Source organism: Lemur catta, chromosome 22 (genome assembly GCF_020740605.2).
Source record: "Lemur catta isolate mLemCat1 chromosome 22, mLemCat1.pri, whole genome shotgun sequence".
In the NCBI taxonomy this organism is placed as follows: domain Eukaryota; kingdom Metazoa; phylum Chordata; class Mammalia; order Primates; family Lemuridae; genus Lemur; species Lemur catta.
The window spans coordinates 27,661,859-27,685,133 of NC_059149.1; the positions used below are offsets into that span (position 1 = coordinate 27,661,859).

Below are 23,275 nucleotides of genomic sequence, written 5' to 3' on the forward strand. Positions count from 1 at the left end.
ACCCAAAGAAAGTAAAAGCCAGTGTGCACGGCATCAGAAAAAGAGTTAATATTTTCAGAATACAAAGAGTCTTTACATTCTGATATAGAACAATCTCTATCATATAGTACTTTTTATTTTAAAAGGCAGCTCTTGCCTGAGCAAGAGTGAGACCCCCGTCTCTATTACAGATAGAAATAATTTAGCTGGGCATGGCGGTGCATGCCTGTAGTCCCAGCTACTTGGGAGGCTGAGGCAGGAGGATCGCCTGAGGCCAGGAGTTTGAGACCAGTCTGGGCAACAGAGCGAGACACTGTCTGTAAAAAAATAAAAATTAAAAAATAATAAATAGCCAGGCTTGTAGGCTGAAGCAGAAGGATCACTTAAGCCCAGGAATTTGAGGCTGCAGTGAGCTATGATGGCTCCACTGCACTCCAGTCTGGGTGACAGAGTGAGACCCTGTCTGTATGTAAATAAGTAAGTAAAGTAGTAAGTATCCTCAAAAAAAAAAAAAAAAAAAAACCCACAAAACAAACAGAAAACAACCCTAAAATTACCATTACTGTATGACCCAGCATACTACTTCTGGGAATATATACAAAAGAATTGAAAGTAGGGCCTCAAAGAGATATTTGTACATTCATAGCAGCATTATTTACAATTGCCAAAAGGTGTAAGCAACTTCAGTGTCCGGGGATGAATGAATGGATAAACACAATGTGGTATGTACACACTGTGGGATATTATTCAGCCCTAAAGAGGAAGGACATCTGGCCATGTCACAGCATGGATGAACCTTGAAGGCATTATACTAAGTGAAATCAGCCAGTCATGAAAACACAGTGTATAAGTCCACTTATTTGAGGTCCCTAGAATAGTCAAACCATAGAGACAGAAAGCAGAGCTGGGATTGCCAGGGCCCCAGGGATTTTACTGGGCACAGAGCTTCAGTTTTGCATGATGGAAACAGTTGTGGGGATGGATGGTGGTGATGGTTGCAGAACGATGTAAAGGTGCTTAATACAACTGAGCAGCACACTTAAAAATGGTTAAAGTGGTAACCAAATGGTAAGGTTATGTTGCGTGTATTAAAAAAAAAATGTACCTAAGTAAGTGAGCGGGGGTAAACATGAGGGCAAATTCTTCTGAGCTGAGGATGGGCTTTAAAATGACAGAGGTTGGGAAGATGCCCTCCTCCGGGGGTGGGAAAGGATGTGGAATGGCTGGAGCCACAGGCAGATGACGGGCGGGTGCAGGTGGGAATGCCGCCTCCTCTGCGGTTGGGTAGGAGGCAAGTTCAAGTTCATGTACCCTGCTGCATTTCTCTCTCAACCATTCCATGTTTGTGTCTCTGAAGCAATAATTGCTTCTCTTTCCATACTTGCAGGTGTAGTCTTTATTAATCCCACATGGTAGACCAGCATGGACCAGACCAGGGCTAAAAGATTTGGCCTGGCCTAAGAGAAACCAGATGTGGGGAACGCACAATATCTAAAAACACTAGAAAGATGACCTGTCGTAAGAACATTGTCCACAGATAGTTTGTCCCAGGACCTGGCCACAGGGCAGCCTCTTTGCCATAATCTCTTGCTGCTCCCCACCTCCCATGGAAACCCCACCGCGGGCTCCAGCCAGGCCCAACGTAGTGCAGAGCTGCTTGCTCTAAGTAGAGTGACTTTACACCTTGGCTCCCTGGGACTGTCACCGCTCAGGCCTGTTTCCCCATCATAATTGTTAATTGCACTCCCTTTTTATTTTCAGTGTTTGAGTGTGGATGATAAAGGCTTTTGCACATCTGCTGCGGGAAATGTCTGCCCCTGTCTACTCAAAACATCTTACAACTCGGGCCTCACCTCCGCCGAGAAGCCTTCCTTGATAGCCTTGTGTTTCTCCCCAACCCAGGACAGTGTTTAGTGTTTCTTCTCTGTTTTCCCACATCACCTACCAGAGTCCGCTTGTTTCTACGTGTCTGTCTTTCCCACTAAACTGTGAACTTCTGGAGGGAAGGAACTGTGTCTTTCATTCTCTCCTCCAGGCTCTAGTAAAACACCCACCACAGAACACAGATGCTCGATACATTTTTAACATAGAATTGATTTTTCACAGCAGGCGTTCCAGGGGCCTGTGCACCCGTCTCAGCCCCAAGGTTTGTGCAGAGGTTGCTTAGATGTTGCCTTTTCACAGTGCACAAGTGGGTGTTTCAATACTGTAGCAGCTTATGTGCAAATGCAAAACCATTTATATTGACTTGTGACCCTCTAGGTCCCCAGGCCTCTTGCGATGCGGAAAGAGGGGATTCAGACGAGAAAACGGAAGCCCAAGAACCTTAATAAATCTAAGACACCAGCAGGTGAGGAAAAGACCTGTGTGTAATTATACTAATAAGTCAGGAGCCCTCAGAGTGTGTGAGAATCACGTGTCCTTGGTCAGACAGGCCAGCCCAGGCTGCTGAGGTGCAACGACAACATCGTCCATCCCTGGCTTTTCGGGACAGAATGAATTAACTCAGTAAAAATATAACATTGCCAGGGGGCGTATTGGGAGCTTTTGGAACAGGTTCAGTTTGGGCTGTGGCCTGATTACTGCCAACTGCAAAGACTGCACGGGCCGCAGAGCTCTAAGAGGAACGTCATGTGGTCCCTTTGCCTTGGGTGCTGTGGCCACTCAAAGACTCAATTCCTTTCAATCCTCTTTGGGGCAGGATCTAGGAGGACGGGTTCCCATTAATCATACTCCTAAAAGATTGATCTGTCAGCCAGGAAACTAGATTTGGCAGCAAAACCTAATCTGAACAGACACGAGGCCATTGATAGCCTCTGTTTATCTCACTTAGTGTGAACATTCATGCGTTTTACTGTAGAAATGCTCATGTATTTAATTACAGGGGGTTGCCCCGACCCCACTGCGCATACCCTACAATATACAGTATTTTCATTTTTTTTTTTTTTTTAATTTGTGTTTGGGATCTGGGGTGGGGAAATGTGGGCCTGTCATCTGAAAAAGTCCCCTTGGAATTCTGAAACTTCTGCCCCATTTTGAGAATTGTTGTCCCCTCACTGATAAGGACCCCTGCTTCTCTCCCCAGCAAACGTAAATAAAGCCCTTATTATGGACCTCTCCCGGCCGTCTCAGAGGGCCGCCGTGCATTTGTCCCTGCCCCTGGTCTGGTGTCCTGACTCTGCCTTGTTCCAGGTCCTCCGGGCAGTGAGAGCCTTCCTCCCACCAGCAGCGCCTCCAGCAACTCCAGCAATGCCCCCAGCAGCAGCAGCAGTGAAGAGATGCGCCCCATCAAGACAGAGCCCGGCCTGCCGGCCCACTACGGGCACAGCAGCTCCATGTCCCAGGTACGGGTACGGGTGGCTGCGGGGAGGCGGGCTGCGGCGTCCCAGGCCACCAGGCTAGCATTAGGCAGGAGCGGCCCCCAGGCCAGAAAGCCCCAGCCTCCTGCCCTCAGGCCCCCCACACCCCACAGGCGAGGGACATCTGCACAAGGCTGTATTTCAGAACATCTCGGCAAGTGGCCATTAGGACACACAGCTGCGACACACAAATGTTTAGCAGCAACTCTGTGCCACGACCTTTCGTGACAAGGAGAGGGGAGTCCAGGGGTCACACACAGTGCTGGGGGAGGGGGAGGAAGAGAACACGCCACTGCAGCCGGAATCAGACTGCCATGCGGGGCTGACGGGAGGCAGAGCGGTGGGGTGGGTGCCTCCAGGCAAGTCTGTCTCCTAAGTCAGAGACAGGAAGTTAGACTGTGAAGGACTTTGCCAGGAGGGGCCCCCTGGCATGGGCAAAGGCAGGTGGGCGGGTGGGGCCTGCAGGGAGGTCACAGGCAGGATGCCATTTCCCGAGGCCCAGCTCGGTGCATGTGTCGGAGGATGGCCCAGCAGTGGCCCCATCTCCCTCTTGTGGATGATCTGGTGGCGTCCCTGCTTCCCTGCAGTTCCCCTCCTTTGGGATCAGGGTTTCTCTTTGCAGGCTCCGCTCTGCTCTCTCCTCTGCACTCCAGAGGGGCCGTGTCCTGACAAGCTATTTACTGCCTGGGAGAACCCGGTCCTTGGCAGGCAGGCTCTGTGTTTGGAAGTGGAGACGTGAGGGTGGTGGGATTGTAGACGATGTCTCGTGTAACTGTCAGAGCCTTCTGAGAAGCCACAGTGTCTGCAAAGCCACTGGGGCGCAGCCCTGGGTGTGTCCCGTGCTCAGAAGCAGCGGATGAGTCACCCAGGCCCTCTGCGTAGATCGCAGGGGTTGGGAAACACAGAGAAGCACTCCTTGCTCCCTTGCCCTGCCCTGCCCTGGGGTCCGAGCTATCCCTGGGCCGCCTGCATAGTGGGCTCCTCTCCCCAGGCCAGACCTCCCTCAGGGGTGACTTTATTGGCCTCATCGTGTACTTTCTGCTTTTCAGACGTTCTCGGTCAGCACGATGTCCGGCCACGGGCCCTCCATCCACCCTGTCCTCTCGGCCCTGAAGCTCTCCCCACAAGGCTACGCGTCTCCCGTCAGCCAGTCCCCGCAGGGCAGCTCCAAGCAGGACTCTTGGAACAGCCTGGTCTTGGCTGACAGTCACGGGGACATAATCACTGCGTAATCTCCCCTTCTTCCCTCCTAAATTCCTGCACGGACCTGGGACTTGGAGGACAGCAGAGATCCAGGCTTGGGCTGCTCTGCCTGAGAATGACTCCAGAAGAACAACTGGGAAGAAACTTGAAGTCTCCGATCTGGCTGGGGCAGTGGGTGCTGTATATTCTCGGATGCCTTTTCAAGGTGCCGGACTGGGAAGAGCCCAGACTCTTGACACAGAAGAGCCCACCCTCCACTGCGAGCACACGACGTCTCTCCATGCCCTGCGTGGGAGACTTCTTTCCCGTTCTCCCCCCGACCCTGTCTCTGGTGAGAGACAAGATGTCCTTCTCCCCTGCTCTTTCACTGCTGTGGCCTGAGACGGTGGTTTCTCCGTCAGGTTTCCATTGCCCGGGATCTGAGGGTGGGGAGGGGCAGGGGCCTGGGACCCCTGCTCCGTCCAACCTGAAGGAGGGCACCTGTTTGACATGTGCGTGGATGTGACGGGCCCTCTGGGTGACCCTGCCCTTGCCCAACACTCCCCTTGAGGCATGGCACATCCCTGTGTCCCCTCTGCCAAATCTGACTCCACAACATTGGGCGTAACACAGATGTTACTGAACGCTTCCTGGGGAACGAGGGGCCACTTCACCCACCACACTGCAGAGCTTCATCCAAACGCAGCTTGGCACCTTCGCCCCCAGGCTCCTCCCCTGCTGCGGGCTTCATCCTTTGCTCCGTCCTCGCTCCGCTTCCAAGGCCTCTTAACTAAAAATCCCTCCTACTGTTCTGAGCGATTCAGCTCTGCCTTCAGCTTGGACATGTCTCTCCCTTGGCGAAACAGAGCTGGGCAGTTTAGCAGACGGCACCCCTTCGAGTCTATGCCCCAATATCCTTCACCCCGCCACACACTGAGGGGTCCTGCTGCTCAAGCTTGGCAAACACTCTCCTAAGCCTTGAGACCCTTCTGGAGAGGTGTCTTGTGAACACCGTCCTGCTTGGGGGCAGGGGCTTTTTGAGGACTGGCTCTTGTGCTCTCAGATCCTGCCATGGCTGCTGTTCTTACGCGGAGACGGGCCTCTCGGCCAGATGGCGGCCCGAGGCCCCAAGTACTCAGACTTTGCATCCTTTCTCCAGCAGAAATCTTTTCTCCAGGAGGCAAAAAGCCAGAGATTTTGTAACAGAAATTCAAAGCAAACAAATGCAATAAAACTCACGGAAAGAAAGAAGATGACCACGAGAGAAGACATGAGATGCTGAGGGTGGGCCTGGGGAGGGTCTCCAGTGCTGCCCCTTCTGGAATTGGCCGCCTTCCCCTCCGCACGGTGCTCAGTTCCTGCCAGGACACTGGGGCTCATGCAGACTGTCCCATGTCCTTGTTCTCAGCAGAGCTGTGGCTGACTGTGGCATTACCACGCCCACCCAAAACACCCAGCCCCCCACTCCAAAATCCTACTGGCTGTAGCAGAGAATATCTTTAAGCCCAGATTCTGTTTTAATCATCATTTACATTGTTTTCTTCCTGAAGGCCACCTCATATACCCTCCCTACCCCACAAACCTGTTAACATTGTCTTAAGGTGAAATGGCTGTAAAATCAGTATTTAACTAATAAATTTATCTGTATTCCTCCTCCTCTCTCCTCCCTCAGAGGGATTTCCTGGGAGGTTGACGCTGCTGTCCTTTTCCGGGGACTCCTGAGCCACGGAGGCCTCTCTGCTGATCCACTCACAGGCTGCTTCTGACATCGGTTTTCTCCCTCCCTTTATTTTTTGGCCTCTGGTCAAGGTGTCCTCTGCAGGTGGCAGTGGCTGGTGAAACGAATGCTCACCCCAGTGCCACTACTGACGCCTGTGAGACTTCAGTCACCTCAGGCTTTAGTTTCCTGGGAGAGGGTTGGACCAACCACCAAGGAAAGTTCCTCATGGCCCAACAGAGGTCATTCGGGCTGTGTGTGTGTGTGTGTGTGTGTTGGATGGGGCGTTTTTAGAGCTTCCCTCCAGATAGCTCTCTCTCCAGCCCCGCCTGGTTTAAGGTATGTCTTGGCAGGTGGCCCTGAATAACAGAATCCTAAGCAGGCCTAGGGCCTGGGCTCTGCTGAGCAAAGCAGTGGGTACAATGCAATGCCACAAGCCAATTTTAAGGAGCTGCTGTAGTATTCAAGGATTCCACAGGCATTGCTGTCCCAGTGGTATGGGTTGGGAACCCTTTCAGGGATCAACCCCCTTCGCCCAGCCCCAAGAGTGGTCTACTGTGCATTTTTCCTTGGAGACTTCCTTAAAGTGGCTTCCAGCCTTATCACAGCCAAAGTCCTCTTTGCCCTGCTGCCACCTCCACTACAGTTCCCATGTTTTGAAATAGTTTTACCTGCATAATCATTTGAATTATCCTTCTTTTTCACAGATCAAAAACATAACTGGCTGGGTGCGCTGGCTCATGCCTGTAACCCCAGCACTTTAGGAAGGGGAGGTGGGAGGATTACTTGAGGCCAGGAGTTCGAGAACAGCCTGGGCAATACAGTGAGACCTCATCTCTACAAAAAATAAGAAAAATTTGTTGGGTGTGATGGTACGTGCCTGTAGTCCTAGCTACTTAGAAGGCCAAGACAGGATGATGGCTTAAGCCCAGGAGTTCAAGGCTACAGTGAGCTATGATTGCACCACTGCACTCAGCTTGGGCAACAGAGGGAGACCCTGTCTATAAAAAACCCCAAAAAACATAACCGCATGGTGGCTTATGCCTGTAATCCTAGCACTCTGGGAGGCTGGGGCAGGAGGATCGCTTGAGCCCAGGAGTTTGAGGTTGCTGTGAGCTAGGCTGACGCCACGGCACTCGAGCATGGGTGACAGAGTGAGACCCTGTCTCAAAAAAATAAATAAATAAAAATGAAGGGCTGTTGAAGAATGGCCTGTAGGCTCTGCAAATGCATCCCGGCAGCAAAGGCAGCCCCGTGGGGAGCATTTCCAGGTCTTCCACGCTGCTACACCGAAGAACAGGGCATGCTGTGCTTTAGTTCAGTGTGTTTTCTTAAATCTATCAAATGGCCTCGAGGCATCTCCTTACTACCCAACTGTGTTGAGGAGGTTTGAGAGAAGCTGCAGGTTATGAACCGGAACACCTCTGCGGCTTCCCACGGGGTCCTGCGTACACAGCATTCAGAGTAAGTCAATTCCACAATTTGGGGCAGTTTTTTTTTTTTAACTTTGGTGGGGGCGGGCGTCACAGACCTACTTGAGAATGTATAAAAGCTGTGCTCACTTTCCCCAGAGAGGTACACACAGCTTGAGATTTTGCACCCCACTCCTCATTTTAGGGGTTTTATGAACTCTGGAAGCTTCTCCATATACCCCAAGTTAAGAATCCTTGCTTTGAGGCTTTGGTTGAGTCCAGAGCTGCAAGGCTGTCTGTCACCGGTCAGCTCCACCTAGGTTGTCCTGGCATTTGGTGCGACAAGTTGGGCCCAGAGTATACCTTCCTGTTTAGCTATGAAGTGAAGCAATTGAACAATCCCAGGGTGGGTGTTAGGGCCCCTGAAGCTGCTCTTGGCTCCAGGGGGGTCCTGCAGCCTAAGATCTAGCTGGTTGCACAATCGTCCAAGGACAAGGCTGGGGAATTTCTGCTAACCCCTTCTTTCCAGGAGGGTCTAAGTACAATGGGGTTACAGGAGACCAGTTGCTAAGGATGCAGGAAGTTAGCATCACTAAAGTTTCTAATACCTTGTCTGGGAGATTGAATAGACCAGAAAGAAAGCTGAACCCTGCTAAGAAAAAGGAAGCCTGGATTGGTGGGATACCATGCCTGACTTGTTTATGAACCCTAAGAGGTCTCTGGTCCAAACTCTCTTGTCCTGCTGTTAAGAGAACTTACCCAAAGCCACAGAGCTAGCTGAGGAAGACGAGCCTTCATTGGCCACCCACACTCACTAAGGAAGGCCCCGAGATTGACAGGGGGCACCATCCTTGCAGTTAACGTGCCCACCATGTGAGGGCGCCTGCGATCTCCTACTCTCCCTTTCAGCCTCCAGTGTAGCCTGAGTTTTCAAGCCACCAATCTGGGATCAGACCCGGAATTCTGCTAACAAAAAGCACCTACATTGGGCACTACTGCATGTGAGACACTGCTAGTAGCTTCATATAGTCACAGAAAATATTAACATTCACACATTCTCCCAATTATGTTTTTCACACAAAGATACAGCCCAGGGATTGCAAGTCACTTGTCGAAGGTCAGAGAGCTAAGTGCAAATCAGGATTCAAACCACAACTATTAGACTCCAGAATCTGCGCTTTCACACCTCACCCCTGCCTCTCCTAAAGAGCAGAAATCTACAAACTGGGGAGCCCTGCACAGCCTGAGTCTAGAGTCTTTCAGTGTCTTTCTAGAAGTTCAGAAGAATCCTTGGTTCCAAATTCTCCTAACTTGAACATGAGGAAAGAAGGACCTAGAGCCATCGGGGAATAGGGCTTGCTGTCCACGGCCACATGTCCAAAAAACAGGGGAACTGGGAGAGACCCCCGGAGGCTCACTTAGCCCAAAGTGTTGGTGAGGTGCCTCTAGAGCCACATGAGCCCTCCCAAGGGGCTACGGAATCCCCCAGCCTTCAGCAGCGATTTGATTCCTCCCTGAGTCCTACTGCTTTTCTCTTTCACTCCCTTTCTTGCTTTCTTTGCGGTGGCTGCATTTTAATCTACTTCCATGTGCATTACAACTCTAACCCTGCTGGAGAAGCCGGGAGCACAAAGGAAGGGGGAGCACTTCGCTCCACGGCCCTTAGAAAAGCTGGTCACTGACCCACATGGTGCTGGGGCCCAGGCTTCTCTGGGTTTGGGGGCTGCCCCAATCCTGGAACAGAAAAATAATAATTACTAAAATGTATAGTTATTGCTATATGTGAGGTCCAGTGCTAAGAGACGTATGTGAATCATCTCAGTAAATCCCACAGTAACCCAACGAGTTAGGCATTGTACTCCACATTACAGATGAAGAAACTGAGGTACAGGAAGGTTAGGTTACTAGCTGAGGCTCTCTCAGCTGCGGGTGGGGTTTGGACCCAGGCAGTCTGGGGTGGAAACTATTCTCCTAGCCACTACTCTACAGAGTTACTCTTCCAGCTACTTGTCTTTTCCAGGCAGATTCCCCAGTCTTATTGTCTAAGAACAATGATTGCATATGTTTGCACCGCACTTTACAGTTTATGTGTATTTCCTAATAACTCATTTAATCATTCATTCAACACATACTTCTTGGGTCCCTATCAACTGCCAAGCACTGTGATCTATGTCTTTGCTGCTCCAAGTGTGGTTCCTGGACAAGCATCTCCTGGGAGCTTGGTGGAAGGGCACTATCTCAGGCCCTGTTACAGACCTCAGTCAGAATCTGCACTTACACAAGGTTCCCAGGTGATTCATATGCACAGGAAAGTTTGAGAGGTGTGGCTTTATAATGTTTGTATGATACCACGAAATAGATACCCAGTTAATGAACGGATTCTGAGATACTGCGACTTGCTTGTATTCCTACAGCTAATAAATAATCAGATCATACATGTAAAGAGCTCACAACAGTGTCTTGCACATAGTATGTGCTCAATAAACAATAGCTAGAATTATAAATGACAGAGCCAAGCTGTGAACCATTTGGTTTCTCAATAACATAGCCTGTTGGCCTCAGAAGAGCCCTCTTAGGTATCAGGCATTTCGTCCCACCAGGTGAGGCAAGGAGTGTAGCTATGGCTTTGCTCCTAGCTCAGACAGTCTGCAGGAAGGGGAGCTCAGGGCTCACCTGATCCCATAGCAGGAGAATCCTGTGGTAGGGATGTTATTCTCCAGAAAGGCCAGGTATAAAAAGAGGGAGACCAGAGGCTTTCTGAGGGATCCCTCCTGCAAACTCCATGCCCTCAACCTCACCCCTCTGCCTCCAGGATCCCTTTCTATGCAGGACCCTAGATGCCCTCCTGCCCTGGCCCCTTCAGTAGGTGGGCACCCGGGAAGGTCACTTGTACCACTCCCTCCCAATCCGCAGGACACAGCCACGTCTCTGCTTGTCTCCCTGTGCTGGCCGCGTCCTGCCCAGGGCCCCCTCAGCGAGGGTCCATGGTGACTGCCATTCTGGACATTTCTTGAGCACCTGCTCCCACAGTTTCCCAAACTTCCCTGCTGACTTCCTGGAAAGTGTTGGCTCCTCATCCTCCTTGGAGAACTAACATCAATGGAACATTCTTTGTCTTTAAATAGCCTATTATTTTATCTCTTTTATTCTTAGAAATAAAAACTTAATGCACAAACATTTTTAAGCAAAATTTGCTTACAGTAAAAATTCAAATAAAATATTCAAATAATACAAAGCAAAAAAAAAAATCCGCTTTTAAAAAGCTTCATGAGAATTTTGATTTCCTTTGGGCCAACTGAAAGTTCCCTTTGCCTGAACCACCCAAAAGTTCTCCATTCAGGCACCCATCGACTTTTCTGTGAAACCGTCTCCGTGAGACAACCAGTGTTCCGAGAGTGTCTTGCTCCAATCTTAGTCGCAGCCTCTGTCCTGCTTCCACTCCAGTTTTCACTGCCGAGCCGGCCCCGCCTCCAGCGCCCCCCTGCGGGAAGAGGCTGCATCCCCGGGACACAGCTCCACGCCCACGCCCGAGGGAGGGGCCCGCGCCCCACGGGCGGACTGAATCCCACGCTCACCCCTCCCCTCCCCGCGGCGGGAGCCGAACCCCAACCCTGTAAGGCCCCCCAGGTGCCGGGCCCCGCCTCCTGCGCTCAGCCCGGGGGGCGAAGGCCGCGCCCCGGCATCGTCCGCAGGACAGCGCGGCCCGCCCACCCGAAGGAGGAGCCTCTAAGCCCCGCCCACCGGGACGGCCCCACCCACCAGGACGGCCCCGCCTCTTGCGCTCAGTCTGGGGACGCAGCTGCACGCGGACGGCGGCGTCGAGGGCGGTGTCGAGTCCTCCCCGCCGCGGCGTCCGCAGCGCCGCGCCGCGGTGCCGGGCCTGGGCCGGACGGGGACCGCAGACCGAGCCGGTGAGTCCAGCTGCCCGCCCGCGCCCCGTGGACCCGCGGGCTCGCGGCGGCGGCTTAGGGAGGGGGCGCGGGGAGGGACCAGGCCCCCCGGAACCCGCTCGGCCGTGCGCGGACGCTCCGCGGGGCCTCTCGGCCCGTGCACCAGGCGGGTGCGTCTTGTCACGAGTTTTTCTGGCTTGAAAACTCAACTACAGAAAAATTAAGCGTTTCTTAAGGGCTCCCGCACACTTGGTCTAATTATTCTTTTGCCTGTTTATCACGGGCCTCCCCAATCGCTCCTAGGGGGCCCCAGTGACCCCCAGTAGCGTCTCTGCGCCCCCGGAAGCGCTGGGAAAAGCAGTCATTTTAGACGCTCCTGGGGAGTGGAGACCTTGGGAGAGGACAGCGGCGACGACCCTGTACCTGCAAGCGCGCCACCCATCCTGGCCACTTTAACGCGGGCAGGGGCGGGGGGCGGCACGGCGGCCCCATCGACCGCCAGGCGTCTTCCGCTTCTCGCCTTTTAAGGCTGTTGTAGGGGCAGTTTCCTACCTGTCCAGGTCCCTTAAAATACCTAAAAAAAACCATGTGCACGTGTCGGGAGATTTTTAGGGACCTGGTGCATTCCGGAGGGAGGCGTTTCCAGAAGCTTCCTCCCTAGGAGAGCATCCAGGCTCAGAGTACTGGTTAAGGTCACCTGTGTCTGGTGTCGGGATTCCCTCTAAAGTGTCTGGAGAGTGTGCTTGGGGGAAATGTTGCCACAGTTCATCGAATTTAAGGCACCATCCATTGTAAGGTACACATTTTTGAATGTGCTGCTAGTGAAACTGTGAGAATGCATACATGGTAAAGAGGCATCCTCATTTCTGAGATTTAAAAAATATTTTTAAATGTGTTTTTATTTATTTATTTATTTTGAGACAGAGTCTCACTCTGTTGCCCGGGCTAGAGTGCCGTGGCGTCAGCCTAGCTCACAGCAACCTCAGACTCCTGGGCTCAAGCGATCCTCCTGCCTCAGCCTCCTGAGTAGCTGGGACTACAGGCATGCGCCACCATGCCCAACTAATTTTTCTATATATATTTTTTAGCTGTCCATATAATTTCTTTCTATTTTTAGTAGAGACAGGGTCTCACTCTTGCTCAGGCTGGTCTCGAACTCCTGAGCTCAAACAATCCGCCTGCCTCGGCTTCCCAGAGTACTAGGATTACAGGCGTGAGCCACCGCGCCTGGCCTAAATGTGTTTTTTAGAATCACTGAAATACCACCATGCCAGGTACCTAGTTTTTTTTTTTTTCAGTTGTCACCATAACAGAGTCTTATGCTGGTGTGGGAACAGGTGGTTAGCAGTGTGCCCTGGCTAAGGCTGGGGGGCTCCTGTGCCTGGGGAGCTGGTTGCAGACCATGAACGTCATCTCATGAACGTCTCTCCTGCTCAAGCGGCCGCCCTGGGAAGGCCCTGCCCACATCTGTCTTTGTGTCCGTTATGGCCTTCTCCACCTTGGTCGCCTGTCACAGGATCAAAGTGGACGGTGCCCATGATATGACACCTAGCACACTGTTGGTGCTTAATAACTGCTGCATGAAGAAAGGGCAGAGGGCTTGGAAAGGGAACCTGTTCCTGCGAAACTGGCCACACTCTGCCGAAGTGCGTCCTTCTCTGTGATCTGGACCCCCCCACACACCCTGCCCCCGTCCCAGCCACGCTCCCTTTTGGGCCATGTATGCTCCCAAAGTTGGTGGCAAAAGTGTGTGCTTGGAGCTTGGCACCTATCAGAAACACTAGAGAGGAACTAGCTAAGACTGTGTGGCCTCCTTTGCCCATTTCTGCCTGCAGGGATGCCAGAAGGGCCGTCTGTGAGGAAATTTCACCTTTTGGTGTCCCCCTTTGTGGGCCAGCAGGTAGTCAGGACAGGAGGCAGCAGTAAGAAGCTTCACCCTGATGGCTTCCAGGCACTGTGGCTCCAGGACACCCAGGTGAGCACATCATCCCTGCAGGAGTGGGCTGGCACCTCCCCTGGGATCTGCCCCAGACATGTCAGGCTGTCACTTCCGAGCGCAGTTCCACCTTCCAGTCTGATGTTTCTCAGCTCAGCTGTGGGACTATAAAGAACACGTGTGTGAGCTGGAGCTGGGATTCCGTTTGCTGCAGCTGTATCTGATGTGCACCTTGGCTGGGAACCATGTTTGAGCCAAACCACAGGGCCGGCCCCTGGGAGGGAAGGAAGGAGGGAGTAGAGCCTTTGGGTGTAGGTTCAAACCCACTCACTTTTGCCCTGGGCAGGAGCCAGAGTCCCCTTCAAGGGGCTCTTGTGGTCTGACCCCCCTGCCTCCCTCTCCAGCCTTCTTGTCCTGCCCCAAATCTAACAGTCTTTCTGCCCATGGTTTTGACATGCTGCTCCCCTGCTTGGACAGGTCTTTTCTCCCAACTCTGCCCCCATCGCTGTCCCCTCGATTTACCACGGCAATTCCTAGTCTTTCCTCTGGCCTCTGCTTAGCCATCGTGTCCTCTGAGAAGCCTACCCTGCCTGCATTGGGAGGGTTGTGGGGGAGAGACCCCACCTCTGTGCTTCCAGGGCATTCTGCTGTTGCACCCTTATTGCTGAACTGTCCCGCCTGTTGAGTGGAGGAGACAGATGAACAGGGCAGGGCTGTATTGTATCCCTAGCACTTAGCTGAGTGCCTAGCATGTAGGAGGCACTGGGAAATATTTGCAGAGTAAATCAGTGGGCTCTGCTGCTGCTTAGCTGTGTGTTCTTAAGCAAGTTACTTAATCTCTTAGCTCTAGTTTAAATTGTGACTTCTCTTATGGCTGCCATTTTTATCAAGTCCAATTTATGGGTACACATGCTGGTTATTTCTAGCCTGGAAAAACATTATGAATTGAATGAAAAAAATGACAGTTTGTATTTATTTCTTAGCTAATCCATGAAAAGTTGGGAGCAATTCCCCTAGGGTGGCCCTGCTGTCTAGCAAGAGTCTATTTCGTTGCTAACTAATTTTTCCACTTGCTTCCAAACACTTGGAAAACCATGCACTAACTGCTCACACCACTGGAGCAAAAGAGCAAAATGTTAGCAGGGCCCGAAGACTCAACTTGGGAGAGCTTCATGGGAGAGGCAAGAAGGAAGAAATTTGCAATAGGATAAATGTCTGCACACCCCACATCCCCTTTCTGGGTCTGTAAGCCTTAGATCCACATGTTCATTTTTTTTCTAGGTCCATGGAAAGAAATTATTTCTTAGATTTGATCCAGATGAAGACATGGGGCCCCCTGGTAACAGCAACCCAGTGCCAGAGCGTCCGTGTAGAGGAGCACAGGGGAAAGGGGCCGCCGACCAGAAGCAGGCCTCGGGGCCCCACGGACGCAAGACCTCTGATGGAGCCTTTCGTTCTTTAGAGCTCGTTGTACCCCAAGGAAGTGATGGCCCTGCGTGTTTGAGGGGAGACACCCCTGCAGGAGGAGCTGAGAGGTGGCTGCAGGTTAGGTTTGGTTTGTTTGGCAGCATTTGGGTGAACGAGTTCTCTAGAGCCAAGAAAGCCAACAAGAGAGGCGACTGGAAGGATCCTGTTCCAAGGTAAGGGTGTGGCCGTCTGGGTCCTTGCGGGGTATCTGCTGTCCGTGTGGCCCTAGGCTGTGGGGTCACACTCAGGAGGATATCCAACCTGCCCCCTAGGACCCTCTTGTCTAGGAGAGAGAAGCCGCTTCTGTACCAGCCGATGACAGAATGTAGACTGAATAGTCTGCACCCCCGGGGTAGCTTGGAGAAGGGAGAACTTTCCCAACAAATGTAGCACTTGAGGGTGGAAGGTGTCTGAAGAGCATTTTATGGCTTGACTTAGTGTGTCCTGAATTTAGGGGCAGGATTCTACCAGTTTTTAATGTATGAATGTTGAGAACAATATTTTTGTGCATCAAACTCTATGTTTAGGATCATTTCCTTAGTGTTGATTCCCAGAGAAGTAATTGATGGTAGAAGAGAATGAACATTCTTACAGCCGCACCTTTCTATGGCCTTACTGAAGTGCTAGCTTAGCTGGCTTCTCACTTGAAAAGAAAGGGAGCAAAAGAATTCTTTCCTAACACTTGCCTTACAGTTCTCAGTTGCGCTATCAGAAAATCCACTTAGATCTTATTGTAGGTGTTATAAAACCCAGTACTGCTCATTATCTCTTGTCCTTTTCATCTCTCCCATCTGGAGATCCCTGCTGATTTAATTTCTGTTGTGTATTTTCTCTTGAGTAATCATTTCAGATCCGATGCACAGGTGTTCCTCTGAGTCCCCGCTCAGCTAAAGTTGACCTTTTATTTTCATTTGAGAACACAACTAAGGCTAGACACAGAGATCTAGGGTTTCTTCCCCGTCGGATGTGGGGTCCAGTTCCAGTCTAATGGTCTTTCCTTACAGAATAGCCCGTTGTTTCTTTATCAAAGTTTGTTAAGTTTCCTTCGCAAACAGGAAGCCCATGGGAGTATATGTAGTTGTGTCTTTCTTGATAAATGTTGCCTGGGACTGGGTATGGTGGCTCCTTAGCCTCTATATTTCTCTGTTTTCCTTCCTGATGCGCCCTGTTTTTGTTCAGGTAGCCACACCACCTGAACTATAGACTTTTCTATGTTTTCCAAATTTTCTTCTGTGAATCCGTATTGCTATAATCATGTCTGTGTGTGTGTGTGTATATATATATATATATATATATATATATATATATATGTTTTAATTGCTCCATTTAGTCCTGAGATGTTTATGATTCTGGCAGAGCCATCTCTTTTATGGGCACTTAGCTTCCCCAGTTTAATTGTGGCCGCAGTGTGGAAGCTGCACACACGTGTGACCTGGTGATAAATGCTAGCTGTGTGTGCATCTGACCTGACTATACAGTGGAAGCTGCACGTATTTGTGGTCTGATGACAAATGGTTTGTGTGTACATATGACCTGCCTATACAATGGTAGTGGTACAGATACGCCTTCACTTACAATGGGGTTATTTCCCAGTGAAGCCATTGTAAGTTGAAAATACCGTGCATCAAAAATGCATCAAACACACCTGACCTACCAAACATCATGGCTCACTTAGCCCAGCCTACCTTAAATATGCTCAGAGCACTTAACATTAGTCTACCGTTGGGGAAATCATCTAACCCAAGGCCTATTTTATAATAAAGTTGGATATCTCAAATAATTTATTGAATACTGCGCTGAAAATGAAAAACAGAATGACTGTATGAGTACTCCAAGTATGGTTTCTACTGAATGCGTGTCACTTTTGTACCACTGGAAAGTCAAAAAATAGTAAGTGGAACCATCATAAGCCATGGGCCACGTTTGTGATCCGACTTCAGAGTGCCATCTGTATGTGTGCGTGATCGGATTGTGCTGTGGTAACGGTGTGTACATGTGATCTGTTCTTTCTTCCCAGGTTGGTCCTGCACTTTGCTGGTGGTGGCTTCCTGGTATTTTATAATTGTCAGATGTCTTGGAGTTCTTCCCCAGTGGTCAGAGTCACCTGTGACATCTTGTCTGAGAAGTTCCATCGAGGACAAGCGTTGGAAGCCCTGGGCCAGGCTCAGCCTGTCTGCTATACGCTGTTGGACCAGAGATACTTCTCAGGGTTAGGTACGACCGATGGGATAGGGAGAAGCCCCACAGAGTTGCTTAACGGAAAAATCACTTGTCTGGGAGTCACAGGACCTGAGACCCATCCCCGCTGTGCCTGTACTCTTGGTCCTGAGGTGGGCCTTTAATCTCATTAGCCTTACTTCCCTTGTTTTAAACTGAGGGAGTTAGATTAGGCAGTTTCTCACTTCTCTCTCTGGCTTTAGAATTCGCACCCTAGTTGTGTTATCAGTTGCAAGCATCCTGAGGGCCTGGTTGGAGTGCGATCTCCTAAAGGGTGAGGTCATGTCTTGTGCGTCCTTGTATTCTCCAGTGCCCAGCGCAGTGTCAGGCACAGGGGAGGTGCTTGACCACTGTCACTAGGACCTCCGCGGCGTGCAGTTTGCTAACGGAGGAGTGAGTTTGCCAACGAACACTGCTCCTGGGCAGGTTGAGCTTCTTGTTGGCACAGAGATGACTCAGTCTACGTCAGGTTCCTGTGAGGCATTCTCGAAGAGGCAATTTCCCTCTGTCTGTTCAGGTGGCCTAAGCAGTGAAACTGACATTTTGAGGTGGGGAGAAGAACTAAATAATTTGGAAAAATACAGCAGCTAATTAACTGGACTACGAGAGCATACTATTCTTGTTAGACACAGCAGGGGAACACATGTGCCTGTAACTGGCTGCGGAAGCAACTGAGCAAGTTAGTGATGACAGAATCACCTCTGTATCCAAGGTGTGACTTTCTGCTGAGGCCTAGCTCATCTCAGGAGGGTCCAAAGAGGCCCCCTGGGCCACCAGGCATTGGCCTTGCATTTTCATGTTAGACCTATGGGAGTCCTTATGCCCTCAGGAGCAAAGAGGCTTCCAGAAGTGGCTTTTTGGGTACATATAGTGAGAGCTAATAACACAGTAATCATAGTAGTAACCACCAGCATTTTTCAGGTGACTCTGAAGTGCCGGGCACATGATTTCACCCTTACTGCTATTGGTAGGGTAGTTACCTAGTAGTTTTTCCTTTATTCAGAGGAGGAAAATAAAGCAAAGGACACATTTCAGAGGTTAAGAGGTGCAGCTGAATGTGAATCAGGTATTCTGCCAGTGAATTTTGGAGAGAAATTGTGTAAGAGCATGATTGTGATCTTGGAAAGAGCAATCGTTTCATTCACCCACTCACTGCAAATTCTGGACAGGTGCCCTCTAGGACGCTCCCCTTCTTTCCTTGAGATCCCTATTTAAGGGCCCAGCAAGCATGGACTCAGTTCACTGCGAGTTAAAGTCGAACGTGATAGATGCCCAGTGGAGGTTAAACAGAGAGAGCGAGCACTGGTGGTACATGTTGCAGATCGTTAGTGGTTCTGGAGGGAGGGATCAAGGCCAGCTTCACACAGAATGAGGCAGCAGCAGGAAAATAATAAAATAACACCTTCTAAACCCTCTCTGTGTGACAGGCATTATGCTTGGCATTGTAAATAATGACAGTTTGTATGTATCGAGAGCTCTCTATGTACCAGCCACTGTGCCCAGCATTTTTAGGGAATTCTCATTTATTGCTCATAAAAACCGGGTCAGCTGTATCCATTTTATAAATAGGGAAAGGGAAGCATGAAGTGGCCAAGGAGCTTGCCAGGGTCACAGGGAAAGGTCTGGTGGGGCTGGGGTTTAAGTCCAGACAGTCAGGTGCCTGAGCCCTTTGCAGTAACCTCTTTGCTGTGACATGGGCCGTGTGTGAACTTTATTTCACTTCACAACAACCTTAAAGGGGAGAATGATCAAACCCATTTTACAGACAGGGAAGTGAAGGCAGATCGCTGACTTGTCTGGGACCCTCCAGGACGAGGCAGAGCTGACTCTGGATCTCCCTGCTGTGCCTCCCTGCTGCCCTCTCACCGACTGCGCTGCGTTAACTTGTTGGATGGCTTCATCATGGTGTGTGCCCGGTTTCCTTCCCTTATCCTCTCCCTGCTTGCTTTCAGGGAACATCATTAAGAACGAAGCCTTGTACAGAGCAGGGATCCACCCGCTGGCTCTCGGTTCTCTCCTGAGTCCCTCACGTCTGGAGGCCCTCCTGGACCATGTGGTGGAGTTCAGTACAGACTGGCTTCAGGGCAAGTTGCAGGGCAAACAACAGCACACAGAGATCTACCAGAAAGCACAGTGCCCCGCCGGGCATCAGGTCATGAAGGAGGCACTTGGGCCACCCAGGGGGTTCCAGAGGCTCACCTGGTGGTGCCCAAACTGCCAGCCCCAGTTGTCCCCCGAGGGACCCTCTGCATGAAACCTTGCCCATTGGTGACCGTGACTCCTGAGTATCTGGAGAGGAGAGTGTGGGCAGGGAGTGGGGCTGGGTGCAGAGGACAGGGTGGTTTGGGGGTGTCAGCGTTGTTGATGTTTATCTCATCAGAGTTGTGTCAAAGGCAGAGTTTTCAGAAGGTTCGATTTTTTTCCTTTTCTAGTTTAGTTCATTCTTCCTATCTAATTCTACCGTTGTGAAAGATGAGAAAAACCACCACACCAGGTAAGGGGAAAACCTCCCTTCCTGGAGCGACAATAGGACAATGAAAATGAAAGCCGCTGGGAAATGGCTGTGCTCCCAGCATTGCTTTGAGGGTGTTGTGTTTTGTTTCTGAAACTTTGGTTGACTTGAAGGCCCTCCATTTTGAGAAATAGGAAAGTAGGATTTTTTCTTTGTTTCCCGGAAGGGATCCAGGGATAAGGGTTCAGCCTCCTGCCTGGATCCTTCCCCCTGGCGGAGACACCAAGGGGCTGGGGGGTGAGGAGCTGGCTTCCTCCTGGTGTGACCAGTGGCCTTTACGGAAAAGCTACTTGTTTAGTCCTTAAGCTGGTATATTTGTGACTATTGATATGTTGAACAATTCAGAAATCGAGGGTTGTAGAGAAACACTTCCTCGTAGTGTTGGCAACTGCTAGATGAAACTAGTGCAGACATACGAATATAAAAATTTTTGTTATTTTCTGTTGTCATCTTTATTTATTATTAAAGGGTCTTAACACATTGCCATGTGAGTTGTATTTAATTCAGGCTAGCTTTGAGCCTGGGGCCTCGTGAAGCAAAACCCTATGGTTGGTTGTGAAAATCTTAATATCAACAATTTAATTCTAAAAACATGGATTGTGTTGCATATAACTCATGCACAGAAAACAATACAAAATAACAAATTAGAAAGGATCGTTTTAAACACCGCGACCCCAGGGAAAAAAATTTTTTTCTAGTGTGGCCGTCAATATGTTAAACTATAAATAACAGCTGTTTGTGAAGGTGGCCTTCCAGGGCTTGCTGGGTTGGCCTGAGGAATTGACTTCAAAAGAGCAGGGGACGGAGGTGACTGCACACCTGTCCTGCCCCAGGCAGGCCCCTGGGATTTGGCCTGAGGTAAGCAGACGGGAACTTCACTTCTGTTCCACAGCCTCTGGCACAGAGACAGTGATCTGTGAGAATGAAATTGCAAACAGTGGCTGGCTGGGTGCAGTGGCTCAGGCCTGTCATCCCAGCGCTTTGTGAGGCTGAGGTGGGAAGATCGCTTGAGCCTGTGAGTTTGAGACCAGCCTGGCCAACATAGCAAGAACCCATCTCTACACAATAATTTTAAAAAGTAGCCAGGAATGGTGGCATGCACCTGTAGTCCCAGCTACTCAGGAGGCTGGGGCAGGAGGATCACTTGAGCCCAGGAGTTTGAGGCTGCAGTGAGCTATGATTGTGCCACTGTACTCCACCCTGGGCAACAGAGTAAGACCCTGTCTCTAACAAAAAAAGAAAAAAAAAAGAAAACAGTGGCTGCTGTTTCTGGCTTTCCTTTACTCTCCTGTCTTAAATTATTGAGAGCTGCTAACAGTGAGGAAAGCCACTTTATGGTGGACTGATCCTCTGTGTAATAGTCAACATGGACTAAGTGTTCACCCAGCATAGAGTGCTCACTGCTTAGCTTAGTCTTGCACACAATCTACAGCACAACCCATGAAGATAGGTACTCACTGTCTTTATAAATGAGAAAACTGAAGTCTAGAGAGGTGAAGGAACTTGCTTAAGCTCACACAATTAACAAGCACCAGAGCTGCTGCCTTAATCAGCTCGGGCTGCCATAAAATACCATAGACTGGGTGACTTAAACAACAGACTTTTCTTTCTCACGGTTTGGGAGCCTGGGAAGTCCAAGATCAAGTGCTGCCTGATTCAGTTCCCCCTGAGGGCCCCCTTCTCACTGTGTCCTCACAGATCCAGGTGGGGTGTGGCAGGGAGTGCTCCGGACACATTACCTTCCTCTAAGGACACTAATCCCATTATGGGACTATTTTATGATCTCACCCTCATGACCTCATCTATAGCTAATCGCCTTCCAAGGGCCCTATTTCCAAATACCATCACACTGGGGGTTAGGGTTTCAACATAGGAATTTTGGAGGGAGACATTCAGTCCACAACAACCACCTACTTTTTACCCACTACCTTACATGCCCTCTGTCAGGCCCAACAGCTGCACCACGAGTGGACCAAGACAACCCCTCCTGGAGCACCATGGAGGTCATGACAGCTCTGAAAAATCCCACAGGAAAGCAAACTTGGTGCATGGTGTTTCTGAACCTAATTTTTACCATAAATCCCACTGTCTCTTTCCTGTTCCTTGAAACACAGTGTAGAAAATACTGTTATAACCCATTGTATCCAGAACTTCCCCAGGTATCACGTGAATGCAGATGCTCCAGTCACTGCGCATGTGCCTCTCTCTTGTCTGTTCAGACCGTATCCTGCGGCCAGCCGGCTTCAGCAACTCCTTACGGCACAGATTGTCCTCCGTGTAACCTAAATCCTTTTCTCTTCCTTGTATCTAACTCATTCCTGCTTTCCTCCTGTTTCCTAGGTGTCAGGTATTTACACATCTTACACTTAGATATGTACATTAGATATGTCTTGTACCTTAGATATATATCTCTTTTAAGTGTTAAAAGGGCCAATTCTTTTGACCTTTGCCTATGTTTTAGTCACCTCGGGCTGCCATAACAAAATACTACAGGCTAGGTGTCTTCAACAACAGTTACTGTCTCACGGTTCTAAGGAGGCTGGAAGTCCAAGATGAAGGTGCTGGCAGGGTGGGTTCCTCCTGAGGCCCCCCTCCTTGGCTCGCAGACATCTGTCTGCTTGCTGTGTCCTCAAATAGTGTTATCTCTGTAAATCACAATCCTGGTGACTCTTCTTCTTACAGGGTCACTAATCTTACTGTGTCTCTATGACTTCATTTAACCTTCATGACTTCTTTAAAGGCCCTTTCTCTAAATATAGTCACATTGAGGGTTAAGGCTTCACATATGAATTTTAGGGGGACACAATTCAGTCAGTTACAGGCTACAAAGGAGTTTTGCAGAAAATCTTCACCTTTTCAGAGGCCATCTCTCCCGACCCTTTAAAAAAAAAACTTACATTAAAAAAAACAAACAACGTACATTAACTTATAATCCCACTTCCAGGCCAGGTGATGTGAAAATATTAATAGATTGTTATTTATATTTAGAAGAGTATATTTGTGCACACTCGTGTGTGTATATACACATATCAAATACGCAATATATAACAATATGTGTGTATATGTGCATATTCAATATCTATGTTCCAATTCATTGTTTTAACCCATATGATACGAGAGGACTTGAGAGTAAAATGCCAGGCATGAGCTGGGGCAAAGCTGGTGCCGAGACACAACTCGGCGGCGGGTCCGCGGGTCAAAGGTCTTCGGCTCCGGGCGTGGGCCGAGCGCGCCGGGAAGAGCTAATCCGGTCGGCAGGGGCAAACAAAGCCGAGCACGTGGGCGGCCTGTTGACGAAACCGCGGCGGACCCCTGAAAAGCGGCCCCTGACCACGCCGGGGTCACGCCGGGCCCTGTGCTTCAGTGCGCCCAGCCGCCGCACCCGACCCCGCCGCGGGCGCGCTCCCGGTCAGGAGCTAGCGCAGGGAAACCAAGGCCCCCATTAGGGGACCAATCCCGCTCGTCCACCTCTTTCTCGCCCTCCAATGGGCTTCTAGGGTGGCATCACACCAGGCTCATCCAGTCGCCGATTGGCCGGCGTCTCCTGGGGCGAGAGGCTCTGGCCAATCGACGCCCGTCAGTCCACCCTGCGAGTCCGCGAGCC

The 23,275-nt window shown here is 50.4% G+C and overlaps 2 protein-coding genes across 4 annotated transcripts in view; both read left to right on the plus strand.

Annotated features, from left to right (window-relative positions):
* The window catches only part of GATA4 (GATA binding protein 4), a 43,747-nt gene extending 37,574 nt beyond the window's left edge, over nucleotides 1-6,173 (plus strand). Inside the window, exons 5-7 of the mRNA XM_045535601.1 lie at nucleotides 2,242-2,329; nucleotides 3,172-3,323; nucleotides 4,388-6,173. Coding sequence (XP_045391557.1) covers nucleotides 2,242-2,329; nucleotides 3,172-3,323; nucleotides 4,388-4,570 — 423 coding nt within the window. The 3' untranslated portion in view covers nucleotides 4,571-6,173. The remainder of the gene's footprint in view (nucleotides 1-2,241; nucleotides 2,330-3,171; nucleotides 3,324-4,387) is intronic.
* A 5,276-nt stretch (nucleotides 6,174-11,449) lies between these two features.
* Nucleotides 11,450-20,157, plus strand: NEIL2 (nei like DNA glycosylase 2). Of its 3 annotated transcripts, none has more exons than XM_045535602.1 (5): nucleotides 11,450-11,560; nucleotides 13,375-13,514; nucleotides 14,757-15,115; nucleotides 16,960-17,156; nucleotides 19,112-20,157. In XM_045535602.1, the coding sequence occupies exons 2-5, from the start codon at nucleotides 13,377-13,379 to the stop codon at nucleotides 19,411-19,413; spliced, it is 996 nt and encodes a 331-aa protein (XP_045391558.1). In that variant the 5' UTR covers nucleotides 11,450-11,560; nucleotides 13,375-13,376; the 3' UTR covers nucleotides 19,414-20,157. The 3 variants fall into 3 exon arrangements, with proteins under 3 accessions (XP_045391558.1, XP_045391559.1, XP_045391560.1); XM_045535603.1 differs by having other exon boundaries at nucleotides 13,440-13,514; XM_045535604.1 differs by lacking the exon at nucleotides 13,375-13,514.
* The last annotated feature ends 3,118 nt before the right edge of the window (nucleotides 20,158-23,275 follow it).